At 47.8% G+C, this 27,412-nt stretch overlaps 1 protein-coding gene across 3 annotated transcripts in view; it reads left to right on the top strand.

Moving 5' to 3' along the window:
• The window catches only part of adar (adenosine deaminase RNA specific), a 54,916-nt gene that overhangs the window by 15,759 nt on the left and 11,745 nt on the right, over positions 1-27,412 (top strand). For all 3 annotated transcript variants that reach the window (XM_067975871.1, XM_067975872.1, XM_067975873.1), the window contains exons 2-10: positions 3,020-4,660; positions 8,760-8,940; positions 12,535-12,701; positions 14,431-14,566; positions 15,507-15,721; positions 18,297-18,450; positions 19,420-19,591; positions 23,717-23,810; positions 26,758-26,877. In XM_067975871.1, coding sequence (XP_067831972.1) covers positions 3,123-4,660; positions 8,760-8,940; positions 12,535-12,701; positions 14,431-14,566; positions 15,507-15,721; positions 18,297-18,450; positions 19,420-19,591; positions 23,717-23,810; positions 26,758-26,877 — 2,777 coding nt within the window. In that variant the 5' untranslated portion in view covers positions 3,020-3,122. The remainder of the gene's footprint in view (positions 1-3,019; positions 4,661-8,759; positions 8,941-12,534; positions 12,702-14,430; positions 14,567-15,506; positions 15,722-18,296; positions 18,451-19,419; positions 19,592-23,716; positions 23,811-26,757; positions 26,878-27,412) is intronic.

The raw sequence follows: 27,412 nt of genomic DNA on the forward strand, positions 1-27,412 counted from the left end.
GGACCTTGTGATCTCACGTGGGCTTGATCACAGACAAGGCCATCTCTGACCACTTCCTTGTACTCCTCACCACCCACATTCCCCAACCCCAACTTCCTTCTGCATCTGTCCCTAGAACAAAAATATTCCCCCCCACTCCCCAAGTCACTTAGAACTGCACTTTCAAACTCCAAACTGTTCAGCCTCTGTCCCTCAATTTACCGTGATATTTCTGCAGCTGACGATCTGCTCCACCGCACCCTATCCTACCTTTTGATGCCCTTGTCTCCCGTTTTTAAAAAAAACCTTTACTCCCTGCCATTCAATTAGATCACGGCTGATCTGCATATCAACTCCATTTTCCTGCCTTTGCTCCCAAATTTTGAGCTGTAAACTCTAGTGCTTCTGCAAATCATTTTCAAAATCCTGGTGCTTGCTTTCAAATGTAGCCTCACTTACCTGATTTTAAATTTTTCTTCCTTGTTTTGTAAATCCCTCCATGGCCTCGCCCCTCCCTATCTCTGTAACCTCCTCCAGCCCTACGACCCTCCGAGATCTCTGGCCTCTTGCGCATCCCCGATTTCCATCGCTCCACCATTGGCGGCCGTGCCTTCAGCTGCCGAGGCCCTAAGCTTTGGAATTCCCTCCCTAAACCTCTCCGCCTCTCCTCTTTTTAAGACGCTCCTTAAAACCTACCTGTTTGACCGAGCTTTTGGTCACCTGTCCTAATATCTCCTGGTGTGACTCAGTGTCAAATTTTGTTTGCTAACGCTCCTGTGAAGCGCCTTGGGACATTTTGCTACGTTAAAAGCGCTATATAAATTATTGTTATGAGTCTTGCAGCCTTAGTTCCCCCTGCCCCACCCCCCCCCACCCCCCCAACTCTTCACTCCTCTGCTATTGCTCTGCTCCTTGTCACCTGTCCTCTTTGCCGCACCCCTGGTGATCAGTCTATCTGAGACTCCCTTCTCTCTCCACCTTCCAGTCTCCCACTTCCAAAGACTTTTCTCCAACCAATCTTTTGGCCCAAGCCTCTGCTTTATTCTCGGTTGCTTGGTGTTCATTTTTTGTTTCTGTAAAGTGCTGAAACATCTGTCTGAACTTTGAAGCATGCTAAGAGTGTAAGTTGTATGGTGACTTACTGGTGGTTGCAGGTTTGTCGCTGATTGTTCGAGTACTGCACGACATTATCGGCTTGTGTTTTTCCCCTGCTAGAATATTGGTACCAATAAGCCAGGTAAAGACAAGGACATGAACCCACAATGTATTATCTTTGTAGGAGCTCCCATTCTTTATTACACCCTTTTGACGAACATTTGGAGATTTTTGTCTGGTGTAAACAGGTAGTGTTTCCAGGAGTTAATATTTTTAAAAATCTGAGACGTGTGTGGTGTATTAAAATTTCATAAAACATGTTTTTTTGGGTGACATTCGAGCAGATTGCTGATGGTACCTGACCACGCTCAGGATAAATTTGACCTTTGTAACAATGTTTAAAACCAGGGTTTTGGAGCTGTGGAACTGTCTCCATATAGTCATAGATACATTTCCTGCTTGCAGATCTATCTGTGTTTCTGCTGCTGTTTGTTGTGATCATCAGTGTGTCCTTGAAACCTGACTTCAGTTTGCCAGTACGCAGTGACTCGAGCTGACGTCAAAGATGCTTCAGTGTTTTTGATGGTGCAGGGGACGAGCAGGGTCTGTGCAAATCACGGGGCTTGCTTCTTTTGAGTGCAGCCAAACCCTTGTTTGGTCCTTCGGAGGTTGTGAGACGAAGGCCTGCGTTTTGTGCTGCCTCCATCCATAGCTCTCAGTAAAATTCAGGCCCAGGATGCTATTGGAACTGTGGAGTTTATCGTGTTCACAATGCTGAATTTGGTGGTAGCAGGAATACTGGACCGAACGGCCTGTTTCCGTGTTGTAATTTCTGTGTAATTCCATGTGTAAAGCTGCCATCAGGGACCCTGCCGGTATAAGCTGGTAATTGCCTCCATGCTGTGTTACTCTTGAAATCTCTGCCTGTGCAAATTAATCAGTGCAATCTGCTAGCGAGTATTGCATAGCATACTTGCATCCATAGTACACCCATTAACCCGCACAGCCGGGGGCACTTCCAGTTATGGAAGCTAAGTCCTTAGTTTCCTGGGGTGATGAGGAGTAATCGGCTACTATAGTCTCCTGGAACCTTGCTTGACTGCCTTAGGGGTCAGAGAGCAATTTCTGGAGTATTTCCAAAAATTAGCCCCAGGTTAAGGGGGTGGGCAAATAGTGTGCATGGTTATGCTAGATGTGGATGGGGTGATCTTGATGGGTCTGAGCTCTTTTCCTGTCCTCCTTTTCATATTTTGGAGGTACAAGCTGGGCAGTTATACCAACAACTATGGTGATGTGCAGCCCGGCTGACTGACGGTTCCAAGACTCTCATGGAGACAAGTGTATACTTTCTCCACAAGTGTATCTTCAAAAGCTGTGATTGCAGAATATATTTCTGTGTTTATGCTCCAGCACATACTTGCTTTTCAATGGGGTTTCTTTTTACAGGATTTCTTCCTAGAAAGTGCTGAGCTTTGCTTCGGTACAGTCTCACTGGTGCCAGCAGCCCTCCAGTACACTGCCCAACTGGCCATTCTTCATTGCCACCCTAGCCAGCGAGTGTCGACGGGCATCACAGCCCATCCTGACCTTACTCCATTGTCCTCGCGCTCACTTTCCAGCAAGGGTCATTGGATGGCCATCAGGAGCGAGAACCCTGGCTGATTTCTCCCTCTCCAACCTCTCCCCACCGGCCACCTACTTGCATTTAACATAAAGAAACATCCGGAGCTTCACAAATAGGTGGAAAGAACATTTCCAAATATTTGTCCTGCCCTCCCAGATGAGATCAGCTAACTCAGCACAGACTGGGAATCTAACCTGGGGCCTTCTGGGTTGTATGTTTAGTGCCGCGCTAGTCAGCGCATTTGCTCAATAGACTCAGAGGAGTTGTTTGGTGTTGTCAATCTATTCTGCGTGTTTAACGATGATTTTCTGGTTTTTTCAGGTGTGTGCACGTGATCTGATCGATTGGACTACGATTCCAGTCACACCTGCGTGCCCATTAGTGTGTTGACACAGGCACGCCCAACTGCTCTTAGTTAAGAGCTATGAGCAGAGGTGGTGGTGGTGATAGAAGAGCACGAAGAGGTAAAGCGAAAAGTTTTAATCAGTATAACCATTACAACCACCCCCACGATCAGTACAACAACAGTCATCCGGCTTTCCACTCCGTGGGTCAAGGAACTGGAATTGATCATTTTAGAAATCAACAGATCCGGTTTCTCACCGGCCAGATTGCACAGGCACCCGCCTTTGTGCTCCAGCAGCTGAACAGGAACCAGGCTCCCCACCAACACAAGCAGCGAGATTTCCGTCAAGCGGGTTACAGCACTCCGCAAAGGGCCAAGAACTGGAACGGCAACTTCTGCCAGCAGCCAGTCGGTTATCCCCAGCCCCCGGCTGCCCCTGCCCAGAGCGGAAACAAGAACTCCAAGAGTCAAAAGGAACAAAATCAGCTGCTTTCAAGTTTTCAGAGACTCTCAATTAGTGGCCCAAACAATTGGGAGGAAATTGTTTGCATTTTGGGAAAACTTAAACCAGAGGGAAGATTACCTGCCCGTAATATAGCCAAGCAACTCGGTGTTCAGAAAAAAATAGTCAACCACATCTTGTACAGGCTTCTAGCGGACAAACGTGTGCTCAAGGAGGACACTTCACCCCCTTTGTGGTGCCTAGCAGCCCAAGCTGAATCTAGTGAGCAAGTTGCAAACCCTGAAAGCCAACGGTCATCACCTGAGGGCAAAGCTTTACCGCTCCAGTCAGAGGAAGAGGAGCAGGCGTCCGAAGACGAAGACAGCTCCGAGGATAGTTCGGCAGACGAATCCGACATGGGAGACAGCGAGAGCCAAAAGAACAAAATATTGTTCTTCCTTCTGGAGAAGGATAAGGCCACAGCCCTAGAGATAGCCAAAAATATAGGGCTGAAGTCAGCCAGGCAAGTCAATCCCTCCCTTCATTTATTGGAAAATCAAGGTGATCTCTACAAAGAGTCCGCGTTTCCACCTATTTGGACCCTTTCAGACAGAAAGAAGGAAGTTTTGCTAAGGAAGAGGAAGGTGCAGGAATTGGGCGAGCCTAGAATTGGAGCCGTCCAGGCACTAGAAGTGGCAGTTCCAGGCGAAAGGGATGTTTCACAGGCAGATATTGAAGCGGTCAAAATTAATGAAGAGGGGAGTATTGGGAATGGCCAGGCAGTTCCTCTTAAAGAGGAAGCAAATGATTTGAAGTCCCAGTTCCCTCCTGGTCCTTTGCAGCTTGATGTTAAAGAGACCAATCGAGCTAATCATGCTGAAGCGAACTACTACGATACCACCACGGAAAATGGCCAGTGGGCGTCTGACGATATCCCCGATGACCTGAACATCATCAATCGTGTGACTGGGGCTGGGGAGACTGTTGGCTTGCCCCAGGGCGTGTTGGCCGGCAAGCCCGGTGCCGATCACCAACCGGCTCTTTCGCCGACAGACAGGCTTCGTGCCTGCTTAGCGAAGAATCCAGTCAGCGGCCTCATGGAATATTCACAGGGCTTGGCTTTGCAGTGTGAATTCATCCTCCTCACCCAGACAGGACCATCCCACGACCCTCGGTAAGGGAACTTTTTTTTTAATCCATCAGGTGTGCTGACTCAGTTGTTGAAAATATCTTTATCTCCCCCAATCCCCCACCCAATGGCAGTCAGGTTGCTGAGCCATACAGGCTAGAAGAGATTCCTAGTCTGTATTGTCAGCGGATCGCAGCTGAGGCGGCAGTAGGTTAAAGGAGGGAAGGGCGGCTGCCGTTTAATTCCCTCGATGTGTGTGCACATTGGGCGATCACCAGATTAGACTTGACTGTGATGCCGCCCATGGTAAAATAGCCAACTGGCACTTCATATCGAGCCTCAAGCAGAAATGGCTACTTGGGTGAGGTAAGCATAGGAACAGGAGTAGGCCATTCAGCCCATCGAACCTGTTCTGCCATTCAGTTAGATAATGGCTGATCTGTAGCTTGGCTCCATTTACCTGCCTTGCTTCCATAACCCTTAATACCTTTGCCTAACAAAAATCTATCCATCTCCGTTTCAAAATGTTCAATTGACCCCCAGCCTCAGCAGCTTTTTGGGGGAGAGTGTTCCAGATTCCCACTCCCCTTTGTGTGGAAAAAGTGCTTCCTGACATCACCCCTGAACAGCCCAGCTCTAATTTTAAGGTTATGCCCCCTTGTTCTGGACTCTCCCACCAGAGGAAATAGTTTCTCTCTATCGACCCTATCAGATTCTTTAATCATAAACGCCTCAATTAGATCACCCGTGGGACTGTTCCCCAATAGGTAGTTGATGCCTTCTGGAGAGAATTGACCAGAAAAAGAAAATGTCAGGAACTCGGGTGGCGTAGTTAGTTGGCACACTGCCTCTTCACTTCTGGCATGGGTTTGAATCCACCCCAGACTGATTGTGGGGGGGGGGGGAGTTAAAGGAAAACCTCACCCAGGTAGCCATTTTTCACCTGAGTATCTAACCAGTGTGTCAGCAGAGTACTTGACCATGGTGGTGGAGGGGGAGGGACTTTGCACTCAAGCCCGATCCTAACCTCACCTGCCCATGCATGCTGAAAACCTGAACTTAAAAAATATATATATGCAGAAAATATGCAGCAGATCCATCGGCATCTGATGGAGACACCGTTTGGCAGGGACTCCCTCCTTCTGAAATCTGTGTACTTCTAGCATCTTCTGATGGAAAGGAGTCATGCCAGCAGCAAAGAAGTGAAAAGGAGCATGGAAACAGGAGTAAGCCATTCAGCCCCTCGAGCCTGTTCCCACCACCCTCCCCCCAATTAGTTCACAGCTGATCTGTACCTCACCTCCATTTACCCTGCCTTGGCTCCACATCCCTTGATACCCTTACCAAAAAGATCCATCCATCTCAGTCTTGAAAGCTCCAACAGACCCCCCCCCAGAATCCACAGCCTTTTGAGGGGGGAGAGAAATCCAGATTTCTAAAAAGATCACAAGAACGTTGGACGTGCTGCAACCCAGTTTCTCGTGCTCGTGGGCACAGTATGGAATTGCTTGTAATTTGATATAAATTAGCACTAAATTGTCATTATTACTCAGAACTACAAGAATGCGCAGTATTGAAAATGGAAGTGCCACTGGTAGGGTGTGCTGTTCTGAGGTGGTAGCAAAGTAGAAAGAGATTTTCTCTGCATCTAAGGGCACTCTTGTGCTTAATCCAGGTTTTTTTTTTGGCGGTGAGGAGCAACCCTTTGTATCCAGGTTGATTGATATATCGAACAACCTGCTTGTTCTCATGTAACATCTGGTCTCTCAAAGTGGGGAGAAGTTTGGGGTCTTCCTCATCTGTACGGCCCTGCATCGCAATGCATGTTGCACTTAACTTACTGGAAGCTTATTTTTTTGAATGGGAATCCTCGGTACCAAGCAACAGACTACCTGTTGCTCCGGATGCAGGTCTGAATTGGGCTCTGAGAAACTTGCCTGAGGCAAATCTCTTGTAAATTTCAGGCCGGATACTTAAAAACCACCCAGCACGTGAACAGTCGGGACAGTTGTCTGCCTCGCCCCCGGGGAGTCTCGGCGGCAAACAGAAGATATTCCCTTTGGGGTTTACCTCTAAGTAGGGCTTTAGAATGCTGAGTGGCATTCATTTTTTTGGGCAATGTTGTCCACATACAGGAGGCCTCCGGCCACGAGAACACCTCTTTGAACCCCCACTTTCAAGATTTACAAACATCCTTTTCATCCCATCCATTTCTGTCACTAATTTAAATTAAATGGGTGGCGCTGATGAGATTGGGGTACCCGAGGCTGACTTATTAGGGACCTAAATTATTAGTACAGAGGCACACAAACTCAGGAATGATTCAGTTTTAACTGTAAATGTTAATTCAGCGCTCACGCTATCAGGGTGAGCGCTGAATTAACTCTCCTGTTGACGTTTTCAGGTCTTGCCATGTATCAAAATTGATGAACAAAACAAAAATGAATGCAATTTTTTTTTTTAAATAGCATCTAATGCACAGATTCCCTCTTTTTAATGACCTGCTGCAACCTTAAGAGTGACAGAGCCCTGCCTTTCCAAATTGAGCCAATGCAGGGGATGTTAAATTGATCACAGCTTGATCAGACAGTGCCACTGAACCGATGCTTTGTTACTGCGACATCTGGCACAAGCCCAGCGAGAGAGATTGAGGCCTGTTTATTTATTTATCAAAAGTGGTTGAAAGTTTGGATGGGTGTACATGTTGCAGCGTTCCAGTCTAGGTGCTGGACTCTAGAGTTAAACAAGCAAGCTTGACATGAGGAATAAAAAATTTGACGTTGCAGTCTACCCTTTAGCATTGGCCTGTCCCAACAATATTATATTAATTGCAGTTTCTTGCATTAATAGGTTTCATTTTCCTTCTCACTTCCCCAGAGGCCTGTACTCAGGGCAGTGCCTGTCTAATGCTAGGATACACAACAGCACAGGGTTGTCAGCACTTTCTGCCTCTGCTTATGATCTCCTTGGTGGAGGAGGTACTTAGCTGAGTGCTGCTATCTTGGTATCCTTCGTTGAAGTGCAATGTGGCCACTTCCGCATCCAGGACCTTTGTGATGCACTGGAATAAAAGTTTTTTAAAATTGCAGTGATACAGATGAAATATCTGGTTAGATGAAATGGCCGAACTGGAGGATATGATGAATTTCAAAAGAGCGATGGATGATATTTTGGCTGAAGGAGCTATTGAAGGGTGCGTAAGGTGAAGCAGGGCACTGAGATTGACTTCTGGCACAGGTCTGATGGCGGTCGCAATCACAGTGACTGGGTTGGGATCTCGGGGCAGATCAGAACCACCGAGGTCCCAGGTCGCTCGGTGGTCTCCGTTCGCTTGCCCTATACCCTCTGTGGGTTCAGGTTCAGAAACCAGGATTCGGTGTTAACCAAGGCATCAGACCGAAATAAAACTCGGTAAATCAGCTGCCTTGTACCCTCTACCCTTCTGTAAACAGTCTTGAGAAGCTGTGTAAAAATACTAGAACCTACAGGGACCCCCCCACCCTCACTGTTCAAACGTTGATGGACCTGCTCTGCATTTCCAGCATTTTTTGTTGTCTTGAATTTCCAGCATTTGCAGTTTCTTGGGGTTCCCTGAATTGGTGAACACAACAATGTGTGGTTGGAGAGGAGCCTTTGTTACTACTGCTATTACTACAACAACAACTTGCATTTATACAGCGTCTTTAACATAGTAAAAACATCCCAAGGTGCTTCACAGGAGCATTAATCTGACAAAACTTGACACCCAGCCACATAAGGAGATATTAGGGCAGAGGTGTGTTTCAAGGAGCATCTTAAAGGAGGAGAAAGAGGGGCGGAGAGGTTTGGGGGGGGAATTCCAGAGCTTAGGGCCCAGGCAACTGAGGGCCCGCCTGCCAGTGGTGGAGCGATGAAAATCTACATCTCAATACCAATTACAGTACGGTAGACCCTCCAGCTATATGAAAGATTGTGGGTTCTCTTAGGAAAGGGTACAGTGCATGACCTGAGGGCCGGACCAATGTATCTCACTATTACAGTACACTTCAAGGTTATTTCATTGGCTATAAAGCACTTTGGGAGGTTCTGAGGTTGTGAAAGGCGCTATATAAATACAAATCTTTTTCTTTCACTGACCATCTCCTCTTTCCCCTCGTTAATAAAGGTTCAGGATGCAAGCCGCTATAGGCGGCAGGAGATTCCCTCCGGCTGAAGCCAACAGCAAGAAAACAGCCAAGAAGGACGCAGCAACCAATGCTCTGAAGGTGCTGCTGAAGGAGATGCTGGGAGAAGACATCGAGATTCCTCCTTCCTCTCCGCATCCTGAGCCTCCAGTTGCAATGGAGGTTGGTATAGCACCTGGACTTGGGGATAGCTGTTGCTGATTTTAGAAAGGTTGCATTAATATGGAACAGCCTCCTGACAGTTGCTGCAGTGAGTTAGTCTCCAGAATTCTGCCTGCCTGCACCAGCAAAGAAATGCTTGTGGCTAATTTCAGCTGTTCCCCGAGGTGCTTCTAACAGCAACCCCCGCCCTTGACTAATTTGTGGAATTACTGTTTTTAAATCCAGTGCAGGTGGTTCTGTGACATCTCAAAACAATGCCCCAGGAAAAAGAGTCTTTCAGGAATGTCCTCTTATTCCACACAATGCAATGTTACCATTAACTTTTGAACACTTAAAATCATACAGCACAGAAGGAGGCCATTCGGCCCATCGTGCCTGTGCCAGCTCTTTGAAAGAGCTATCCAATTAGTCCCGCTCCCCCCTGCTCTTTCCCTATAGCCAGTGGAAACAGATTCATAGAATCATAGAAAGGTTACAGCACGGAAGGAGACCCATTGAGTCCGCGCCAGCTCTATGCAAGAGCAATCCAGCTAGTCCCGCTGCCTCACCCTATCCCCCGTAGCCCTGCAAATTTTTTACTTTCAACTACTTATCCAGTTCCCTTTTTGAAAGCCACGATTGAATCTACCTCCACCACCCAACCTGGCCGTCCATTCCAGATCCTAACCACTCGCTGCATAAAAAAGTTTTTCCTCTTGTCACCTTTGGTTCTTTTACCTTAAATCTATGTCCCCTGTTTCTTGACCCTTCCGCCAGTGGGAACAGTTTCTCTCTATCTACTCTGTCTAGACCACTCATGATTTTAAATACCTCTATCAAATCTCCTCTCAACCCTCTCTGTTCCAAGGAGAACAACCCCAGCTTCTCCAATCTATCCACGTAACTTAAGGCCCTTCTTTTCCCTTTTCCGCCTCTGTCCCTAGCCAGAGGCACTTTACCATGCTCTGAGTATGGTTCCACGAACACCGGGTGCCCTATGGTACCTTACCTCAGTGAAACAGTTCTAACGTGTGAGCCGCCGGGGGCAGGTTACTCAACCGTGGGGGGATCACAGGTGAGCCAGATGCTGCCCTTATCCCACCTTTTCTCTCTCTCTCACTTTCTAGCAGGGTTCACTGAATTGTCATCAGGTTGAGCTTGAGGGAGTTGCCCCAGCCCAACTGACAATCCGAGGAAAGATTTGGGGCCCCGTTTGCTTAAAATTAATATTTTAATAATTAATATTTCCTCATATATTTTCCAAGTTTTTTAAAAAATGTGGACCACAACTCCACCAAAGATAAAAGGTTCAGAAATATTTTAAACACTAATACAGAGGTGAGAACTATTGAATAATTCATTGCCTACATAAAAGGTAAGTATTTGGATGCTCGTTGTGACTGCATAATTGTAACTTGTGTATCCTGGGGCATTTCTTTCATGTGCTGAACTTATCACTGGTGAGAGATCAAATCTTCTCCGTAAGGTCTGGTTGTTTAAAGTCATTTGAAAGAATGAAACGGTGGGTGGTGGTGCAGTAGGAGGGGGCTTGGTGCCCACCATTTCCCAGCCATGTGCTGAGCTTCTGTTCTCTGACATGTTGTCATGTGGGAGGCCAGGTAGAAATACACAAGTTACAGCATGGAAACAGGCCATTCGGCCCAACTGGTCCTTGTCGGTGTTTACCCACCACCTAAGCAAATAGTTCTAATCATATTTACCCACCCTGTTCCCATATCCCTTCAACCCCTTTTTCCTTCATCCAATCTAATTTTGAATGTTGACATAGCTTCTCCCTCAACCACTAACCCTGGAAGTGAATTCCACATCCTCAGTGTAAAGAAGTTTCTTCTGTCCTCTGTTCAAAATCTCTCAATCGTATCAATGGCTCTCCATTCTTGACCCCTCAATTACTGCTTCTACCTTTCATAATTTTAAACACTCCTTAGTGGGCAAGAGTGGCCACTCGGACAGACAAGCCAACCCCAGGCTTCTCTTGAGTACCTTCCAGCGCCTGGCTTCATCGGAATATTGGCAGAGGCCTGAGCTGCTGCCCTACTGGGTTACCCGGGGATGGTATGGGGCATGTAGGCTGCTTCGTCACCCCATCCCAGGGATGATGATCTGGCGTCCTCTTGCTGAATTGCCTTTTGTCTCATTAAGTGAGGTTTTTCCCACTCTTTGTGTCACAGCCAGTGTTTCTGAATCAGCCTCTAGTAAACATCCCACTGCTGGACAGACAATGCAGGAAGCACCAACTCGACTGAGGGCGAAGGGGACATACTTTGTAAAATTGAAGTCAATGGGAATCAGGGGGAAAACTCTCCAGTGGCTGGAGTCATACCTAGCACAAAGGAAGATGGTAGTGGTTGTTGGAGGCCAAGCATCTCAGCCCCAGGGCATTGCTGCAGGAGTTCCTCAGGGCAGTGTCCTAGGCCCAACCATCTTCAGCTGCTTCATCAATGACCTTCCCTCCATCATAAGGTCAGAAATGGGGATGTTTGCTGATGACTGCACAGTGTTCAGTTCCATTCGCAACCCCTCAGATAATGAAGCAGTCCGAGCCCGCATGCAACAAGACCTGGACAACATCCAGGCTTGGGCTGATAAGTGGCAAGTAACATTCGCGCCAGATAAGTGCCAGGCAATGACCATCTCCAACAAGAGAGAGTCTAACCACCTCCCCTTGACATTCAACGGCATTACCATCGCCGAATCCCCCACCATCAACATCCTGGGGGTCACCATTGACCAGAAACTTAACTGGACCAGCCATATAAATACTGTGGCTACGAGAGCAGGTCAGAGGCTGGGTATTCTGCGGCGAGTGACTCACCTCCTGACTCCCCAAAGCCTTTCCACCATCTACAAGGCACAAGTCAGGAGTGTGATGGAATACTCTCCACTTGCCTGGATGAGTGCAGCTCCAACAACACTCAAGAAGCTCGACACCATCCAAGATAAAGCAGCCCGCTTGATTGGCACCCCATCCACCACCCTAAACATTCACTCCCTTCACCACCGGCGCACTGTGGCTGCAGTGTGCACCATCCACAGGATGCACTGCAGCAACTCGCCAAGGCTTCTTCGACAGCACCTCCCAAACCCGCGACCTCTACCACCTCGAAGGACAAGGGCAGCAGGCGCATGAGAACAACACCACCTGCACGTTCCCCTCCAAGTCACACACCATCCCGACTTGGAAATATATCGCCGTTCCTTCATTGTCGCTGGGTCAAAATCCTGGAACTCCCTTCCTAACAGCACTGTGGGAGAACCGTCACCACACGGACTGCAGCGGTTCAAGAAGGCGGCTCACCACCACTTTCTCAAGGGCAATTAGGGATGGGCAATAAATGCCGGCCTTGCCAGCGACGCCCACATCCCGTGAACGAATAAAAAAAAACTCTCCTGGCCTTCGTGCTGTATTATGACTAGTTCTACGCTAAAGGAATTTACATATCTGTCTTAAAAAAATGACCCAGGTTAATAGGGATCTACAGTATTTGATTAAACCTTAAATGATTAATTATAGTCCCATATGGCAATTGTTTTTCTCTGAAATGTATGAAACTTTGATTTGAAAATGTTTGATTTTTTTTTTCCCCCACCCAGAGTGCAGCTGCTCCGGTTGATGTGAAGACTGAGCCATGCACTGTGTCTCCACCCACGCTGCCTGCAGGGAAAAACCCAGTCTGCATGTTAATGGAGTACGCACAGAAGTCGGGCAATGCCTGTGAATTCCAGCTCGTGTCACAGAGTGGTCCTCCCCATGACCCCAGGTGTGTTGGATTCAGCTACAGAAGCTCTGAATGCAGAGCAAGTACAGCATGAGTTAAGCATGCAGAGTAAAGCTCCCTCTACACTGTCCCATCAAACACTCCCAGGGCAGGTACAGCACGGGTTAGATACAGAGTAAAGCTCCCTCCACACTGTCCCATCAAACACTCCCAGGGCAGGTAAAGCACGGGTTAGATACAGAGTCATGTTTAACAAAGTGCCTCAGAAGACCATACTCTGCTGCACCACTGTAACATTTTCCTGCTGATAGCCGTATGGTTGAAATACCCATGGCGCCTTATTCCAGTATGAGGTAGTATCTTCAGGAGAAGAAATTGGAAAGAAGGAGAAAAATCATGGTCTGTTAGTGTAATCACTTGAAGTTTCAGACAAGGTGGCCACCTTGGTTTTCTGGTTGAATTTTGGTTGGGGAACCAGATGTTAGAATCATGTGATGATCATTCAAGGTTTCTCTCTCTTGGGTATTCTAATTCAGAGGCTAGCAGTTATACCTATTCAGTGATAATACTGCACACTGGAATTACATGGGATTCCCTTACATCTCCTGTCAAACCAGAAGGCAGACAATATCAAACTCTAGTCCCACTTGGTGCTTGTTAAAACTAGAGTAGGTTTATTTACCATGAGATGAGTTACAGAAGCAAAGACATAAGCAGATACTATACAGCACAAGTAACAATTTATAGTACACACAAACTATAATGACTACTTGGAGCCTGCTGTTCTCTCAGCTCCTTCAGGCAAGCTGTTAACATGATGCAGCTCCTTGCAGTGCACAAGCCACCTGCTTACAGAGGTCAGTGCATCTGACTGTACATCAGCCACTGGGGGGAAAAGAAACTGAAGACAGACAGATTCTTGTGTATTTCATCTTTTAATTCCTTTATAGAAGAAGAACTTTCATTCATATCGCACCTTTCACAACCTCAGGGCTTCCCAAAGCACTTTACAGCTAATTAAGTACTTCTGAAGTGTAGTCACTGTTGTAATGTAGGAAACACGGCAGCCAAGTTGCGCACAGCAAGATCCTACAAACAGCAATGTGATAATGACCAGATCATCTGTCTTTTTAGTGATGTTGGTTGAGGGATAAATATTGACCAGGGTGACGGGGAGAACTCCCCTGATCATCTTCGAAATAGTGGCCGTGGGATCTTTTACATCCGCCTGAGGGGGCAGATGGGGCCTCGGTTTAACATCTCATCTGAAGGACGGCATCTCCAACAGCGTAGCACTCCCTTAGTACTGGCGCTGGGAGTGTCGACCTAGATTTTGTGCTCGAGCCTCTGGAGCGAGACTTGAACCCACAACCTTCTAACTCAGATAGTAAGAGCCAACTTTCAGTTTACAGAGGAGCTGGCTGATGAATTGACGTCACACCAGTTATAAATCGCATACCAGTTAACAAACCAGTAAACATAACTCCTGACACACACTTGGTGAGCTGTGACGGGATGTAAAATTTTGCAGGGCTGAAGGACGACTTCTAATCTTCAAGTAGAGTTGATTCATTTATTATGCTAATTCAGGATGGAATGTTTGGGTCCCCTTGGATTAAGGGTGCTCTGGTGTTTATTGTAATACATTAAAAATAAACCACGCATTTCCAGTTTATCTTGTTTTAGCTGTATTGCTTGGCCAGTTTTATCGCATTCTGCTTTATACCTGCTGCGTGCAGTGATTTTTTTTTTTAAATATCCTGCCCTGTAGGTTCACCATCATGGTTAAGTTGGGGCACGAGACCTTCCCATCCGCTACGGCAAACAGCAAGAAGCTGGCCAAGATGTTTGCAGCAAAGGCGGCCGTCCTCATCCTCCTAGGAAATTCTCCTCACTTTCCATCCAAGGTAAGCTGTGGACCCACGTGTTGCGGCAGTGTCGACTATTCTAATGGTTATTGGAGACGAGGTAGGGGGCGGGGGCTGGGTGGTTGGTGAGGGAATGGAGGGAGGGAGGGACGAGGGGGTGGTGGTGTCAACTGTACCTCTGCGACATCGAACCACCTCCGCAGACACATCCCATATTGTTCACGTGAAAAGCAAAGAAAACAGAAAATGCTGGAACTACACAGCAGGCCCGTCAGCATCTGTAGAGAGAAAAGAGAAGTTAACGCCACAGGTGAATGCTGTCATCAGACCTGCTGAAGGGTCCACACAGGCAGCTCATCTGTTTGTTCTCTTCTCAGGTGCTGACTGACCTATGTATTTTCAGCTTTTTCCATCAGTCTTCATATTGTTTTCTGCGTCTCTCTCCTCCCCACCATCTCCTCCTCCACCGCCCAAGATGATTACTGCACCACTTCATGCTGTACCACCGAGAGCAGAACTTCACCCACATCAGCCTTCCCTTCGCGCTCTGCAATAATCCTTTTCCGAGAAGGCAGATGATCCGCTGCCCAGTTGTTCCACTGAGCTCTGCAATTGGGCAGGAATATTTCCTTCTGTACATCGTACAATCATAAGCGTGTCAGCTTGTTTCCGTCGGTAGTACTTTCGCCTCTGAGAAAGCTTTCGAGGTCGAGCTGCCCTCCAGGACTTGAACTCATAATCTAGGCCAATACTCCAGTTAAACCGGGGTCCCGTCTAACTGTTCAGGTGGACGTTAAAGATCCCACGGCACTGTTGGGAGAGAAAAGCCCGGCCGAAATCATGCTTTTTGTGCAATTTCCAAGCCACGTACCATCAGAAGTGTTATTCCACCTACTTGGTTTTTTTTTAGGCTTCTCCCCTCACCCCTTGTACTTTCTGATTAGTTCTCGCTCATGACTATTATCTCCTTCTCTGCCAGTCCTCAGACACTAACATGGAGAATTCTGTTGGTCAAACCTCCATTCCATCCCTGACGCCGATGGATTTGGAAGCTGCCCAGGCAGCTGGCTTGGGAGAGCTGATCGCCTACCTGAACAAGAACCCCATCGGTGGCCTCTTGGAATACGCACGCTCGAAGGGATTCGCGGCGGAGCTCAAGATGATAGATCAGTCGGGACCGCCGCATGACCCCAGGTTGGTGTTTTCTCTCCTTCCCCTCCTCACCCACTGTCTCTTTGCCACATCCAGTCCAGGGTTGGTTCTGTTTTCCGTCTCTCCCTTCCTCCCCCTCATTTTCTGTGCGATTCCTCCATTGCTTCCATGTCTTTTTTTTTTGCTCTCTGATTCTCTTCCCTCTTTTCCTGAAGGTGCTGACTGATGTGTACTTCCTCGGTTGCCTCGCCCGTGCGACAATCCCTGTCAACAGGATATTTGTTCGCTGGGGTTCGAGCAGCTGATCACGACCCGTACTTTCCAGTAAGGGCCATCAGATCACATTGCCACTCGATGATTTAAATTTGTGAGCGTTTTTTAAAAATAAAATCCACAGATCATGAGGTTTACAAGTAGAATCGCAAGTGTTGAGCGTGGGCTGGATAATAATCGGTACCAGGAAACCTGACTGATTCCTCTCTCTCCCTCCCTTCTCCCCCATGGGTTGCCCTTTCCATTTTCAAAAAAGACTCCCACTATCAAGTTATTCTCTCCCCGTCTCCTGTTTCCTACCCTTCTCTCCCCTTCACGTAATTATCTAATTCCCTTTTGAAAGTTACTATTGAATCTGCTTTCAAGGCAGTGCATTCCAGATCATCATAACTCGCATATAAAAAAAAAAATTTCCTCATCTCCCCTCTGGTTCTTTTGTCAATTATCTTAAATCTGTGTCCTCTGGTTACCGACCCTCCCATCAGAAGGAACAGTTTCTCCGTATTTACTCTATCAAAACCCCTCATAAATTTGAACACATCTCTTAAATCGCCCTTCACCTGCTCTGCTCTAGGGAGAACAACCCCAGTTTCTCCAGTCTCGCCACATAACTGAAGTCTCTCATCCCTGGTACCGTTCTCGTAAATTTCCTCTGTACCCTCTCCAAGGCCTGCACCTGTTACATTCCCACTGAGGTTTCAATGAAGTGATTGTGAGCCTGTGAAATTTCTGTATTTATAAACTCTCAAAATCACCCTGTACAATTATAGATTCTGTGTTTCCAAATTTGGGTTGTGTGTGGAGAGAGCATCTTGAGCTGCATAACACCCGAAGTGAAATACTAGCAGGTCTGCTCACTGGTGAGGGGAGCAATTTGAGGTGATAAATTAAGAGCATCGCGCAACGCTGAGGCCTAGTGGCTTGTTAGCCCGATGGTGTGTTGCTGCATAATAAGCCTTGTGACCCAACTGTTCGCTCGGCACGGTGCGTCGCCCGGTGTGGCTGGAAACCAGCCAGTTTTGGTACTATTGCCGTGAATAGATCAACGCTGCGGTACAGAAAAGACGGTGAAATGCGGGGGGGAAATGTTCTGATTATCAGTTGCTCGTTAAAGCTGCCGTTCAACTGAGCATGGGTTCCTGTTTTTACTCTTGTGTCTGAACTCTCCACTCAGTTTTAGCGTTCGAGAGGGAATAAAAGGGTTAACGGTTTTTGCAGCCACCTCCTCTGTTCCTCTCCCTGTTCCTCTTCCCTGTTATAAGCAGTTCCGCTTCGAACCATAGGGGTTTATGGCACAGGAGGAGGCCACTCTGCCTATCGTGTCAGTGCCGGCTCTGTGCTAGAGCAATCTAAAACTAATCCCACTGCCCTCTGTACACCTTCCTCTGCTTTGAATAGTTACTCACTTTTCACTAAAGGGGTGCAGTGGTCTCTGCTTCAGCCACACCCTGTGACAAAACATTTCGTGCTCCAGCAACTCTGTGATCTGTGTCTCTGCTGATCTCAGCAGGGGCTGCAGCAATCATGCCCCCCCCCACCCCCCCTGCCTCCCCTCAGATTACAGAGGAGAAAAATCAGCAAGGGCTCCCCCTCCTGATCATTATCCAGGGACCCCTGCTAGAAAGTATGTGAATATTGATAAGAAGTGAGCACATGTTGCATTGAATTTATAACAGGCCATTCGGCCCAACCGTGCTGGTGTTCTATGCTCCACACGAGTCTCCTCCCAACCCTCTTCATCTAACCCTATCAGGATATCCTCCTGTTCCTTTCTCCCTCATGTACATATCTACCTTCCCCTTAAATGCATCCATGCTATTCGCCTCAACCACTCCATGTGGTAGCGAGTTCCACATTCTCACCACTCTCTGGGTAAAGAAATTTCTCCTGAGTTCCTTATTGGATTTATTAGTGATGATCATATTTATGGCCCCTAGTTTTGGACTCCCCCACGTGTGGAAACTACATCTACCCTATCGAACCCCTTCGTAATTTTAAAGACCTCTATCAGGTCTCCCCTTCAGCCTTCTATTTTCTAGTGAAAAGAGCAGCAGCCTGTTCCGTCTTTCCTGATAGTTATAACCTCTCAGTTCTTGATTGGGTGTGCGACGCCCTCTGCAGTCGATTAGCTCATTGACCCTCATTAGCCTCACACATCAATAGGCATTTGAGTGAGGTACCAGTTGGCACCAGATGCCTGTGGAACCGTACTTGAGCGCAGTTCAGTGCCTTCAGGTTAGATGAGAAGTAGATCATATTGTGCATTGCTGTTTGATTTTTGCACCTCCCCCTAGTGACCTGAGAAATATCTGCAATTTGTCTCTTTTATTTCACCGTGCCGCAGGTTTACGTACCAGGCGAAGGTCGGAGGCCGCTGGTTCCCTCCGGTGAGCTCGAGCAGCAAGAAGCAGGCGAAGCAGGAGGCGGCAGATGCCGCACTGCGCGTCCTCATTGGCGAGGGCGAGAAGGCGGCGCGGACCGGAGACTTCTGCTCTGAGGTGGGTACCGCAAAAAAAGAATTTGTTGGGCGAGGTCTTGTAACTCGCGGCAGTCCGTGTAGCTGGGGACTCAATAGTTTTATCCTCGGGGCCATGGCGGGGATATACCAGACAGTGTTCCCACTCCTGATCCGATCCGTCAATCCCTGTCCGAGTGTGCGTGTGTAGACTTTGCCCGAGGATAGGATCAGTTCCGCTGTGATGTGCCCCACAGTTGAATAGCCTGCCAGTGCTCACTGTAGCCTCGCACCTGACCAACAAAACACTTGGATGAAGTCGAGACTGGACAGTCCCTGTGCACCTCCCAAACCCGCGGCCTCCACCACCTAGAACGACAAGGGCAGCAGGTGCATGGGATCGCCACCACTTCCAAGTTGCCCTCCACACCATCCCGACTTGGGCACATGTCGGCTGCTCCTTCATTGTCACTGGGTCAGAATCCCTGCCTAGCAGCACTGTGGGAGCACCTTCGCTACGTGGGCTGCAGTGGTTCAAGAAGGCGGCTCACCACCACCTTCTCAAGGGGCAACTAGGGGATGGGCAATAAATGCCGGCCTTGCCAGCGACGCCCACATCCCCAAAATGGCTTGAGTCAGCACTTTCAGCTGTGAAAAATGTGGAAGGGAGGTTTCAAATCCCACAATATCTGAAATGACGTTTGACTGTTGAGGGGATTTTTTTTTTGAAAAGCAGAGTTTGCATTTTCTGCTGCCATGGCAACCAAAAGCACCATGTGTAGTAGACGGGTTGTGTAAGTGGAAGCCATATCATGTGCCGCTACAATGAGCCGGGCTCCATGTTTGCTGAACGCTTAACTGAAGTTAAATCGCCTGTGAAGGATATGCTGCTTTAAGAGCATGCTGAGGTTCAGCACGGGTCGTGGGTATGGGTATGGGGGGTGGGGGTGGCGTTTGTTGAGGTTTTGCCTCCCCACTCCATTGTGTGATGTAGTTCTCTCTCGGTTTTCAGCTGCCCGTGTCCGGGGGTACGATGCACGACCAGATCGCCATGCTCAGCCACCAGTGCTTCAACACTTTGACCGCACGTATCCAGCACAGCCTGCTGGGGCGGAAGATCCTGGCAGCCATCATCATGAAGAGGGGAGACGACGACTTGGGGACCACAGTTAGCCTGGGCACAGGTACGTTCACGTGAGGCTGTGCGAATAAACGCAATGTCTTGTGGAGTTCCCCTCCGTCCCCCGTCCCCGATATGGCTTCAAGTCATACAAACCAGGAAAGTTTGCTCTCTGCGCAGTGTCAAGTTGGCTGATCTTGCTGTGCAGGAGTTGACTCCAGTGTCCCTGTGCTGGGGACAGGAAAAATCAGCCGTTCCTGATCATATCCCAGCGATTTCCCTACTGGGAACATCAAGTAAAGATACGATCGGACTCTTGAGGCTCCCCAGGGTCGAATAGTCCGTTGCGCTTCACTGTCCGGGCCCTCGTATGAAGAACGAGAACCGTACTCCAAAAGGAATCAACACCATCAGGAGAGGGGGAGGAAAATGTGACACCCCTTTGAGATGTCTATCTTTTTATAAATAGGAGCATTGAGTACAAGAGCAAAGAAGTCATGATAGATTTCTCCCAAATATTGGTTAGCCCACGGCGAGAGCACTGTGTGCATTTTTGGGCATCCCACTGTAGAAAGGACGTCAAAGCCATAGAAAGCGCACAGTGTCGATTCACCAGGAAGATGGCAGGGATGGGAAATTATCATTCTGAGGAGAGACGTGAAATACTGGGATTATTTCCACTTTTAGCAGAGAAGGCTAAAAGGAGATTTAATAGAGGTTTTTAAAATTATGACGGGTATTGATGGAATAAGTAAGGAAAGGCCATTTCCTCCTTTTGGGAAGTCGGTGAGGGGTGATAAATTTAAAATTGCCACTGAGAGTGAGGAAAGAGGGTAGAAGTTGTTTCTTTAAGCAGGGTTGTTGGAGAATGGAGTGCTTTGCCACAGGGAATGGTTGAGGCAAAGACCATCGTACCTTTTATATATTTGAAGTAGAGGAAGATACAGGGCTATGGGGAGAGAGTGGGATCAGTTTCAGATTGCTCTAGAAAGAGCCGGCACAGACACGATGGGCTAAATGGCCACCTTCTGTGCTATAAACCTCTGTGTCGCTCCCTTGTAGCTCTACCCATCCTGTGTATTCACTGCATCTAATGCAATTCCTTTGGGAATTATGACTTCAAACATGGAGACCTGGAAGCAAATCAACTTCAAATAGGGAGGCTTGTGGAATACTGGGTTTGATAAGTAAGGACCCTGGAGGTTGGTGCAGTATTTATATGCATGTTTGATGTTTGCCTGTTTTAAATCCCCTCCGGAAGATTGCTGATGCAGCTGGCAACTCAGCAACTTGTCAGGCAGACAGAGATTTTCTGTTTTTATCAAAGCATGAATGATGGAAATCTGAAATGCCCAGCTTCTGAGAGAAAGTATGGTTCCCATTTTGTGTCGGATGATAAAGGGTCCCACCCAAACCCACCAGTCTTTCTCTTCCCGCTGCTGACTGACATGCTGCGTATGAACAAATGGAATGATGGTGCTGGAGAATGGCTTACTTTCAATTTTAAGCACCCAGTATCAGCATTTAGCATTCTCAAAGCAGGTACAGCACGGGTTAGATACAGAGCAAGGTTTCCTCTACACTGTCTCATCAAACACTCCCAGGGCAGGTACAGGGTTAGATACAGAGTAAAGCTCCCTCTACACTGTCCCATCAAACACTCCCAGGGCAGGTACAGCACGGGGTTAGATACAGAGTAAAGCTCCCTCTACACTGTCCCATCAAACACTCCCAGGGCAGGTACAGCACGGGTTAGATACAGAGTAAAGCTCCCTCTACACTGTCCCATCAAACACTCCCAGGGCAGGTACAGGGTTAGATACAGAGTAAAGCTCCCTCTATACTGTCCCATCAAACACTCCCAGGGCAGGTACAGCATGGGTTAGATACAGAGTAAAGCTCCCTCTACATTGTCCTATCGAACACTCCCAGGGCAGGGACAGCATGGGTTAGATACAGAGTAAAGCTCCCTCTACACTGTCCTATCGAACACTCCCAGGGCAGGGACAGCGTGGGTTAGATACAGAGTAAGGCTTCCTCTACACTGCTCCAGTAATATCCCTCAGTTTCCAACTCAGAAGTGCACCCACTGCTGCAGTAGTGTCTTTTTTCCTTTTCCATTTCCCTCACCAGATACTCTGTGGCAGCAGTGAGGGCAGAAAGTATCGGTTGCCTTCTCTGCTTTCTGATGAAGACTCCCACTGGCTCTGTGTAAGGGATCCGTGCCCACTAAGAACTGCCTAAATTTGTATATTTTTTGAGCGGGTAGATAGGGAGCTGTCTGACCTTTTTTAAAACTAACTTGCTGCCTCGGTATATTAACGGTGCTGCTTTGATTGATTGCTCCTTTCGCACTTGACTGTAACTGTATTTGAAAGGAGTATGTGGGAATCTGCTGACCAGTGTCTCCCAGGCATCAACGCTGAGGTGAAAACCTCTGAGTTTATGAGAAGGTGCCAGCTTCTGAAAGCCTCAGTGGTTACCACAGTTAGACCTGCTGTGAAGATTGAAGGGTATGGAAAAAGGGTGGGGAATTGCGATTTAAACGTTGGAGCAGCCATGGCTAACCATGAATCGGTTACCATCTATGAGGTGGCGGGAGTTTTATTAAAAGTTAAATATTAGGTGTACACTCACGGCAAACACAGAGATTGCAAAGGATGTTTTGCCGCAGAAGATATGCACGTTACAGTCGGGTGAGTTCAAGCCTGCAGATAGCTCCCTTCTTCACCTCCCCCGCACAGTACAATGTTGTTGCTTTTAAGCTTAGCTAAAAGGCCATTACACCACCACCTCCATGGCCCTTCTCCCACTCTCAATATCTATTCTGATATCTTACCGTCTGGAGTTGTAGAAAAAAAGAAAATCGATGTTTTAGGGTCAGTGTGACCCTAAAACATCGATTTTCAGGTCAAAGGAGCCATGCTACCAAAACATCACTACTGAGTCTAGTTTAGAGCGCTGAAGCGAATCTAAATGTAAACAATATCAGCCTGTCCTTCGAGAATGCCTCTTGTACAGATATACTGTCAGTCTTTCAATTTTAGGGTTTTTACACTACAGAAATAATCTAAGAAAAGGGAATATAGTATACTATAATTCTAGTCTAGAATAACAAGTAATTATTTCGTGTAAAATGGATTTATTTAACTATTTCTCAATCTTAATCTCTGACCGTGTCAGCTGGGACACTGCATTCAGTGGATGTGTGCCGACATGCTCAGTAATAGATTACCATCTGTGCCTGAGCATCAGGGATTTATTGAATTGCGAATCACCAGAAAACAAGACCACTCCTTGAGGCTTTTAATTTAGCTTTTATTTTCTGTAAGCTTCCTCTGAACTGCGCTTTGATTTGCAAAGAGATTCTGCTGGAGCAGCCTCTGAGGGGATTTACCAAGACCAGCTCTCTGTGATTAGTCTCCAGTTATTAGGTTATGCACATAGAATGGAAAGCAGCACTTCCAGTGAGGAGATCAAGAGCTAGAAAGGGGTGGGTGAGTCTTTTCAATTGAAGTACTCAACCAATTTATGCAATTGGCGTAAAATTGGGCAAAAATGCTAATAAGGAGGCCCAGGTCCGAGTCCCTAGTCTGTACCGAGTTAGCTGATCCCAGCCAGGCGCACGTTTTGGGGGGCACTTCAGCCCTCAGTGCCCCCGAATAAGGAAGAATAGGAAAAAACAAACCAGGGTTCCTAATCCCAGATCACTGTCAGTGACTCCTGCTGGAAAGTGCATGTGTGTGTGGTGAACAGGATCGGGTACTCTTCCACGGACGAATGGCCGACTGACACACTGTTACGACGTGAAGGATGTGCGCTTGAGTGTAACTGTCTCAGAACGAGTCAGCGCCTTCAGGAGAAGAGGGGGAAATGGACAAGAAAAATTCACTTTTATTTTTTAAAAAAAAGGTTTAACCATTTTTCACTATTTATAAGCGAGTGGAGGCTGAATTCTGACGTTCACTGGTGATGGCTGCTTAACATGGTCACAGCTGATGCCAGTGGAGTGCGCCCCAAGGGCGCGAGCAGAAGACAAATGGTGCATCCAATGGAGACAAGTCCATGGAGAATTTTACCAGTTCGGTGATCAGTCAACATGGCCTTGTGGGCACTCCTGGTTCCTGCTGTCCGAAATGGCGGGGTTCCCTGTAACGATGCTGATGTGTGCCCTCTTGCTTCCTGACAGGTAACCGATGTGTTAAAGGGGAAGAGCTGAGTCTTAAAGGGGAGACCGTTAACGACTGTCATGCTGAAATCATCTCACGGAGAGGCTTCATAAGGTAAAGCGTTTCTGGGGGAAGGGAGAATGAGTGAGAGGTTTAATGTGGCTCGCTGGGTTAATGAGCTACATGTTGTGGTATTGTACTGTACAGACCAGGAAGATCCCAATTTTGATTCCTGGTCTGTGCTGAGTTAGCCGGGGAACCACAATTGTTCTGGCAGAAGGGCGGGAACGCCAGGGTTCTTCCTGATGCCTATCCAGTGACTCTTGTTGGAAAGTGCATGCATGTGAGAACATTGGGTGGGGACAGGATCGGGCTTGACTCTGCCACCCTCAACAGTAAATAGCCTGACGTCACTCATTGTCTGGTCTCAAACATTAAGAAAGACCAGTTGGGTGAGGTGAGAAACGGCCAACACCTGTGGGATCGTACCTTGGCAAGAGTCCACACCTTCAGGAGAGGAGAGGAATGCAGCACGGATAGTTTGTATTGAACACAAGTGCTGTACCTTGTGGTGGTTCCACCCAGCAAAGTGACCTGGAGCTTCCCCTCACCGCACAGACGCAGCTGGTGGAGTGTGCTTACAAAGGTCACGTTCACCCCATCCCAGTAAGCACTCACTTCCCTTCCTTGTTCCTTCAACTTCCTTGTTGGTCAAAGTTTGTTTGTCGATTTAAAGGGCTGAAGCCCAGGGACACCAAGAGAAAGGTGAGGAGAGAAGATGAGATGAATTAGGAACTAGTGATCAGGTGACGCCACGCTTAGGTTTAAAAGTTTGTGGATTTAAGAGAAGACGGGAGGAAAGGAGCAGATCCACAGTCTTGAGGCCCTGGGAAAGAATGATTTGGAGGAGGAGACGATGCAACGAGACTTAATTTCAATGCAGGAGGAGGAAGAATGTGTCGGAGGAGAACAGAGTGTTTGGAGCTCTGGGTGGGGATGCTGTCAACTCCTGAAAGCTTTGTGTGGCCGAGATGGTGTGTTGCCCACTGTTGTACTGGGACCTGACTAAACTGGAGCTGCAATTCTCCCTTCCTGATTGTAGGAGGAAGGGAAGACCTGAGGGAGTTTGAGGAGCTCCACCTTTTTGCATAATTCATTCTCCGAATGTGGGCATCGCTGGCAAGGCCGGCATTTATTGCCGATCCCTAGTTTCCCCTTGAGGAATTGATGGTGAGCTGCCTTCTTCAACCGCTGCAGTCCATGTGGTGAAGGTTCTCACACGATGCTGTTAGGTCGGGAGTTCCAGGATTTTGATCCAGCGACAATGAAGGAACAGCCAATATACGTCCAAGTCGGGATGGTGTGTGTGACTTGGAGGGTGATGGTGTTGCCATGCACCTGCTGCCCTTGTCCTTCTAGGTGGTGTAGGTCGCGGGTTTGGGAGGTGCTGGAAAATGATGTTAGAGTAAGCCACGTCATGACAAATCCTGATTTCAACAAAGTACGCTGGGAGGAGAGAGGGCGTTCCTTGCTGAGCAACCGGATTCTAGGCTTCTTCATGATGTGTTGCATTAAGCTGCCTGGAGACTGAGGGTATTTTTTCTTCCTCTTTCTCACTCCCCTCCGCAACAAGTAATTCAAGTTGGCCTCAGCTCAGTAGCGACCTTGCCCACCAAATCCCTGCAGATCCTATTTAATTCTCCCACCAGGATCCTGCAGTGTTAAATCCCATCTGTGGCATGGTTAACCTTGACTCTCCTTCACAGGCTTTCAAAGTGTGCGCTGTCTCCTCGTGTAACTGTGTGCAGCGGCCCCCTAACTAAATCAAATTCAGAAACTTAAAGAAATGTATACGGATTATTTATATTTTGCACTAATAATGGGTTTGCAGTCTGAAGCTGTAGCGGAGTTTGTGTGGGGAGGGGGTGGGAGGGAGAGGGAGCGTCTCCCTGGAGCAGATGGTTCCATGTTGGCAAACTGTGTCTGCATCACGGATAGGAGCAGCATCACAACGGGGCTGCTTCTGACAGCTTTATAGGGACCGTTCACTGGCGGGGTTTAATGAGATGGACTGAAACAGGGACAGGTTGTACACCACTGGTTACAGGATTAATTAAAGAAATTAAAGCAACAGAGTAAATTCTTCAATGAAGATGAGCAGACCAGCAATCTAGCAGCTGGCTTCGGTATTTGTTTTAAATCCTTGTGAAAGCTGCAGCCTGTAATAGGAGTAAATGTTCAGGTTAGCGTTTTCTTTCACCTTATTACTCTCTTTTTCTTAAATCATTATTTTTCACCAATCCTGCACCCAGGATGTGCAGCCTTACTTTCAACATCTTCGACTCCAACTCCTGCTCAGAAAGCTTTGCGTTAATGGTTCACCACCCTCCCCCCCCCCCCCCCCACCTCCCAATCATATTGACACACCCCTGGGGATCCCCTCCTGTAGATATTGACACACCCCTGGGGATCCCCTCCTGTAGATATTGACACACCCCTGGGGATCCCCTCCTGTCGATATTGACACACCCCTGGGGATCCCCTCCTGTCGATATTGACACACCCCTGGGGATCCCCTCCTGTAGATATTGACACACCCCTGGGGATCCCCTCCTGTAGATATTGACACACCCCTGGGGATCCCCTCCTGTAGATATTGACCCACTCCCTGTGCTTTGAGAAATGAGCATGCACTGTTTGTCACTGTCCTGCCAGGGATACCTGCTCTCACCGCCCTGGTGCTGGGTAGCATTGTTCTCGTGCCAGGTTGGCGGTGATGGCGTTGCAGCCCTTCCATTGGGGGAACGGCACCGCAGAGTGGAATAGGAATTTATAGTGAAAAAAGTTGATAGGAAGTGCGCACAGATTTTTAATGTGAAGATGGGGGAAGAGGGAAATTCTTCAGTAATGAAATAAAAACACAAATAACACAGCAGGTCCATCAGCATGTGTGAAGGGGAAAATCCAGTTAAGGTTTCAGTTGGGGATCTGCCGTGCCTTGCAAGTATTTGCAGTTTAATTGTATTTCTATCTTCTAATCAGGCTGCTGCTTCCTCCACAGATTCCTGTACAGCGAGCTGTTAAAGTATAACCCTGCATCTCCAGACGACAGCCTGTTTATGCCAGCGCAGGACAGCAGGTTACAGATAAAACCAGGAATAACTTTTCACCTTTACATCAGGTCTGTTAAACCCCCCCCACCTTACCGTTTACGTTGTACTGCGGGTACTTGCACTGTATTCGGGGCAGGCGCAACAGGCAAAGGAGAGAGTTGTTTGCTGTAGTGAAGGGCTCAAATACATGGGGGCCATGTGTTAAAATGAGAGAGAAAGAACTTGTATTTTTGTTGCGCCTTTCATGACCTCAGGACATCTCAAAGCGCTTTACAGCCAATTAAATACTTTTGAAGTGTAATCTCTGATGTAATGTAGGAAACACGACAGCCAATTTGCGCACAGCAAGATCCCACAAACAGCAATGAGGTAACGACCAGATCATCTGTTTTTAGTGATGTTGGTTGAGGGATAAATATCAGCAAAGACACGGGGGGGATCTCTCCTCCTCTTTGAAATAGTGCCCTGGGATCTTTTACCTGAGAAGGCAGACGGGGCCTCGGTCTAACGTCTCATCCGAAAGACGGCACCTCCAACAGTGCAGCACTCCCTCAGTACTGGCGCTGGGAGCGTCAACCTAGATTTTGTGCTCAAGTCTCTGAA

This window comes from Heptranchias perlo, chromosome 44 (assembly GCF_035084215.1).
Source record: "Heptranchias perlo isolate sHepPer1 chromosome 44, sHepPer1.hap1, whole genome shotgun sequence".
NCBI lineage: Eukaryota > Metazoa > Chordata > Chondrichthyes > Hexanchiformes > Hexanchidae > Heptranchias > Heptranchias perlo.